Below are 6,000 nucleotides of genomic sequence, written 5' to 3'. Positions count from 1 at the left end.
TAGGACTGCTTTATATGCTGTATCTTATCTGGTTTGGGTCCTGACTTGGTTTTGTTCTCAGACAGTTCATCTAATCTAAGGCATTCAGGCAAATTGGGCAAGACACACGGCTGCCTGATCCTGGAAGAAATTGATTTGCTGAACCCCACCCATGTTCACAAAAGTCTGTGCAAGAAAACAGATTTGTTAAAAAAAAACCACCCAAAACCAAACCAGCCAAAACCCAAGACAAATAAAGTGCAATATTCTATTTTGTACTAAAACTTATTACAAAAGAAAGTGCGCTGACCATAACTGATCTAAACCTGTGTGTAAATAAAATGTAGAAAACAGTCATCTTGTTTTCATTAAAAGCTCATAGGAAACTGCTATTTTGCTTCTTTATAACCGAACTTAGCAAAATGTCTTGACAGGAATGAAGATAGAGAGTGACCTCTGTGTGTGAAGGAGTGGAACAGAAGGCTGTCGGTAGTAGAGTGTACGTATGGAAATCCGAGGAAAAAAAGATTTCCGGTTTTCAAAAACTAGGTGAGTGAAGGGGTGCTCAGGAGAGCAATGCCCACTGAGTAAGAGTGCGTGGTTGCACATGGTTCGGCAGCAAGGCAAGGTCCAGAACCCAAATTCCCCTTTGGCTCAGCACCCTGCACCCTGCAAGCTAACGGAGAGCCCCCACAAAAAGCCGCCGCTCCTTTCGGAGAATGGGGTCCCAGCAGACCCTGGGCAGTTCTCGGGACGGCGCAGTGCCACACTGCTCTCGCTCCCGGACCTGAAGCAGCCGCTGTGCCGGGAGCGGCCGCTCTTCCCTCTCCGCCCTGCTCCTTTAGCGGCGCACACCCATCCCTGGAAAGGGGCCAACGGGGCACTGCCCCCTGGCTGCACTCCGGGGAATTCCCCGGCAGCTCCCGGCCGGGAATAAAAGCACGGGAGGGAAAGGGGGCCGCTAGCCGGCTCCTGCACCTTCTCCACCGCCAGCACCACCCATGAACCCGCACCTCCGTCTCCTCCTCCTCCTCCTGGCCGCCGCCGCTCTATGCCAGGGTAAGTTACCCTTCCGTCCGCGGCCGGGCCTCGGCAGGGGTGCGCGGGGGGCCGGGCCCGTCCGGGGGCCGGGGGGTTTCGGGAGACCCCGAAGCCGAGGCTCAGAAGGCTCTTCCCGCCTGCCAGGTGCGCCGCTGGCCGGCGAGCTGCGCTGCCGCTGCGTGCGGACCGTGTCTGAGATGATCCCGCCGCGGCGCCTGGCCCGCCTGGAGTTCCTCGCCGAGGGGCCGCACTGCGCCGTGCCCGAGGTCATGTAAGTGCCCGACCCCGACCCCGGCCCCGGCCCCGGCCCCGGCCGCGGCCTCACCCCCTCCCTGTCTCGCCCGCAGAGCCACGATGAAGCAGGGACAGATGATCTGTCTGGACCCCGTCGCTCCCTGGGTCAAGCTCCTGGTCACCAGGATCCTCCGCAGGTACATGCCGGGCCAGCTGTGACCAGAACTTGGGACCAAACTTACCTTCTTAAACCCAAGAATAACGAGCCACATACTGTTATTGATTTCTGTAGGGAAATCCAGTTAGTTACACCAAAAATGTGTCCAGAAAGTGGCTTCTGTGCTGGGGAAGAGACAACCCAGCAGTTTGTCAGGGAGAGTATCCACAACAAATGCCTGATTAATTGCAAATCTAGCCACAGTACGTTCCATCATCACCATTAGGCATCTTTTCCACACCTTCTATGAGATTTATTATCTGGTGTATGCAAGAAAACTTATGGAAAAACTTCCTGTCTGGCTTTACAATTTGAATTCTGCCTATTGCAGTTCAGCCAACAAGCTGTGAGTGAGGGAAGGAACACCTCGGAATGAAGTTATCTGTTTGCCACAAGATCCCAGGAAACAGACGCTGGGAGGACACAATAGCTCAACTCTCTAGTTTTGATGGGTTTGTAGATCAGATGTTCTATGTTTCATTCCCTCTCCTCATAGTTGTTATTGCCTAATCCTATGTATGGTTTTATTGACTGAGACAAAGTGATTGAATCCATTTGATAAGACAGTGGAAGCTTTGCTGGACACCTCTCAGCAGCCTTCTCAGAACTTGTTCCACCTTTGTGCAAACTCCTTCTTGCCAAATTCTGTTTGCCAATAACTTCCTATAAAATATTAATATCTGAAAAGAAGATGAGTACATCATGAAGATGATTTTGTAAATGTCTGCAGAGAGTGCGACAGGAGAGGTTTGAATGGATTGTGCCAATATTTGGGGGTAATCCTTCCATCAGGAATAACAGGAGTGCTGGATGGCACTTAACATTTCAGTGCCTGTCCAGGATTACATGGGAATAAAACCTGGTTCAGGCAAGAATGTTTTGCTGAATCTCTTTTTCCTACTCCAGCTCTCCAGCCTTTAATGCAGAATGCCTTGGGACCTTTTTGCACAATGTACTGAAATGTAATGAAATCAGAAATTTTGCCCCAGAAGTCTTGTTCCCCTATTTGATACTTAGAAATCACAGTCTAATGAAATCAGAAATTTTGCCCCGAAGTCTTTTTCCCCTATTCAATACTTAGAAGGATTTAATAATTTCTATGAAATTGTGGGGGTTTGTGCCATGACTGGTTTGAGTTTTAACCAGATAGTGTTGAGGTTGGTTAGCTGGTTTGTTTTAAAATGGGTTTACATTACAATATTTGGTATTTATGCACAAGATCTAAAGGAACAGTAAATGTTCTGGAGAGACTTAGACATTTTATGTCTACTTGTATGACATAGTGTCATAACTCATAAAGAATAACTAATATTCATTATTCTGCTTTGGAAATTATATGTAAAGAGGTGGATTTCTCATGATAATGTGATGAAATGTATAATGCAATAAAAATGTTTTCCTGTTGAAAAACATCCCAGGTTTTTGTGAATTCCATGTTAACTGGAGCTGTGTACCTGCGTCAGCTGGGCTAGTGGGATGCAGGGAAGCAGCGACCTCTGTGTACCCGGGGATTCCTGGACACACCTGCACACCAGTTCTCTCTGAAGTGTCAGGGGCACGTTGTGCCAAGCAAATGTGTTTCTATATTCAGAGGCACGTTACTTAAACCCTCTGATGTGAAGCTGATCTGAGCTGCTGGTATGAAGAGAGATTAACCCCAGGACGGATGTATGGAACCCAAGCACACCCCTGCAATCTGCAGGAGTTCCTATTGTTACTATTCTCCAGCCCACCTTGAAGTGGGCTGTGTTTAAAGCTAAATGCATTTTGCTGGGTGGGAAGGAGTAACAGTGTTTGCTATTGTAGGAAACAGTAAAAGTTTGCAACAGTAAATTTGTTTCCAGAAGAAAAATGGTTCGGGTCCTATCTGTAACAAGGATCTCTGACACTTCTGAAAGCCAAGAATCCCCTTGTCGGGATTCCTCAGTGCACTTTTCTAGGACAAACAATCTCTTCTGTCACTGGGTACACAGTACTGGTTTAGTGACAGACAAATCTACTGAAATGAAATGAAATCCACATGAAATCCACACGAAATCCGACTAAACCTTATCTGAAAGCCACATCCTGGCCTTGCTGATATGGGGCAGTCATGAGTGTTCTCCTGTGACACCCGGGGAAAGCTGGCTCACCCCCAGAACATGGGACAGACAAATGAAGGTACTATGGAAATCTGTCTCCTTTACACACCCATGGGTAGCAAGCATGAAATGTTCTTCTGTTTCCTTGTGAATTTCCATGTACATTTTCTTCCTTGTTAAAAAAACGGTGATTTTTTTTCCCCCCCTGCCATTTAAAGGAGACCTGAGACTGTTACTCCCTCTTCAGAACCTTGAGAAAGTCCTGCCTGCCCTGGCCACCTCTCAACAAACTCCAGTGTGTCTGCACACATAATGGCTTTCCCCCTGGGAATGGTGTCTGTCTGAAATGACCACATTGCCTTGTTACACCATGTCTGTCTCAGGAACAGCCCAGACAGAGCTACACACAGCTTCACTTTACCAGAGCAGCAGATATTTGCAAAATCCCAGGGCAGATTTTTCACTTTCCCTGCCTAGTACACACCAAAGACCGTGACTAAAATACTAACAATAACCAGATTCTCTCAAAAACTGAAAAGGATAATTTACCAGCAGCAATAGATGCCTATTTAATATGCTCTTTTTGAAAACCATGGCTCAGTAAAAACTTCTACAGTTCTTCCCTTGTGCTCTATGTCATATGTTTTTTCTTCAGAGTCAAGTTAATCGACTAAAACAGCAATGGAAATATCTTGTGCAACTCCAGACTTTTGCCTCCCACCCAGTTTTCAGCAGGAAAGTACATTGCCCAAGAAAAAATGCTAGTAAAACAGGACACATCAAAAGCCTCCCAGGTTTTTAAAGTCCTCATGAGGCCCGGGAATTGTTATAATTCATTCTTTGAAATTGTCAAGGTATTAAGCATGAATAAAGTTAATCTTCACAGCACCCTAAGGGATTCACAAAAGTGCCTGTAGATAAGTCAAATGTATAAAGTCACAGTAAGCCTATCATTGCAACTTAAAACTACGTTTTACACTTGAAATTGTTTGGGTTTTTTGTTTTGTTTTTGTTTTGGTTGGTTTGGGTTTTTTGGTTGTTTGTTTGTTTTCCCCCCTGGAATAGAAAAGAGAGTTTGGTTTCCATGTAAAGTTCCAGCTTTGAGTAAATAGCATATTTTGTGCTAACTGGTAATGAGCTTGATGAACTGAAAACACTTATAAAATATTTGAAGGAATGACTAGGAAATTGCTTAGTTCTCAATAGCTGCAAACCATGGAACCACATGCTTTCTTGGAGAAAATAAACATGCTTACTCTGCACGGGTAAAATTATGACAATCAAAAATTATGATTGTCACCATCTGAATAACACGTCAGTCATTTGTAAAGACCTCTCTAGGAGGGCAGGAAAAGTTCTTGAAAAATACATTCCATTTAACATCAAAAATAGACGAATACTTCTGCAAAAACCCAGCCAAGCACCTTGTTCCGTGGACCTGAGCTCACTATCCTCTTCCATACAAAAAGAGTACACTCAGAAGCCATCACCCTCCAAGACAGCAACAATTATTATAGAGCTTGGGGGTTTTCACCACTACTATTTGATTAAAGTGGCTGAACACATTTCAAATGAAGGTGCTACGCTTAAAGGGGTTTCCACAGAAATAAAAAGCCGATTCTTCTGCCCTCTGCAGAAAGGGCTTTTCACGAAAAAGAAATAGCAGACAAGTTTTCCCAAAGCTCCCCTACGAACTGCGGAGATTTACCTCAAGGATGAGTTTCTCTCGCTCTCAGCTCCGCCCACACCTCAGCCCCGCCCGTCCCTCAGCCGCCACCTGTATCTCTCTATCTGTCCCCAAGCGACGCCCCTTCCACATGTGGGGTCCGGCCGACGTGGCTGCGGCCACCTCAGGGCTCTTCTCCCTCTGCTCCGCGCTGCTGCTCCCGGCCTGGGCGCCGCTGAGGGGCTGGCCAACCTTCCTTCGCCTTCCTCCCGGCGCCCCGGGCCGGCTGTAGCGCCAGCAGCGCCCCTCGCAGCGCCGCCAGGTACGCGGCGCCCACCGGGGAGGTTTCCTCCTCGCTCCTTCCTCCTCACCCTCCTCACCCTCCTCGTCCCCCTCACGCTGAGGCGGGAAGCGCGCGGCGGGCAAAAAGGGCGGGAAACGCCTGAGGGGACGGCGAGGAGCATTTGATCAGTGTTTGGTGAGGGATCGAACGTGGCACAAAGGTTCTGGTACTGCTTTTACAAAGTAATAACAGTGAAAATAGCGTAAGAAAAGCAATAATTTTAGAAAGTAATAACAGTAAAAACAGTGATAAACATTTATAATGCCATTCACAAATATTACTGGATCATTTAGACCCATTTTTTCATGCATGTTTTCAAATAGAAACAATCTGATTTATCTGAAATAGCAGTTTCCATATTACAAAATAAGTGATAGACAATAATAACTATTCCTGATAGAAGTAGAAACAATTCTTTCTATATAGTGTCAGTCTCCAA

The 6,000-nt window shown here is 46.5% G+C and overlaps 1 protein-coding gene across 1 annotated transcript; it reads left to right on the top strand.

Moving 5' to 3' along the window:
* Positions 1-980: 980 nt before the first annotated feature.
* Positions 981-1,473, top strand: LOC143693784 (interleukin-8-like). The gene is made up of 3 exons (XM_077176574.1): positions 981-1,038; positions 1,165-1,291; positions 1,368-1,473. Exons 1-3 carry the CDS (start codon positions 981-983, stop codon positions 1,471-1,473), a joined length of 291 nt encoding a protein of 96 aa, XP_077032689.1.
* Positions 1,474-6,000: the final 4,527 nt, after the last annotated feature.

This window comes from Agelaius phoeniceus, chromosome 4 (genome assembly GCF_051311805.1).
Source record: "Agelaius phoeniceus isolate bAgePho1 chromosome 4, bAgePho1.hap1, whole genome shotgun sequence".
In the NCBI taxonomy this organism is placed as follows: Eukaryota; Metazoa; Chordata; class Aves; order Passeriformes; family Icteridae; genus Agelaius; species Agelaius phoeniceus.
This window is presented reverse-complemented; position numbering and strand designations above follow the sequence as displayed.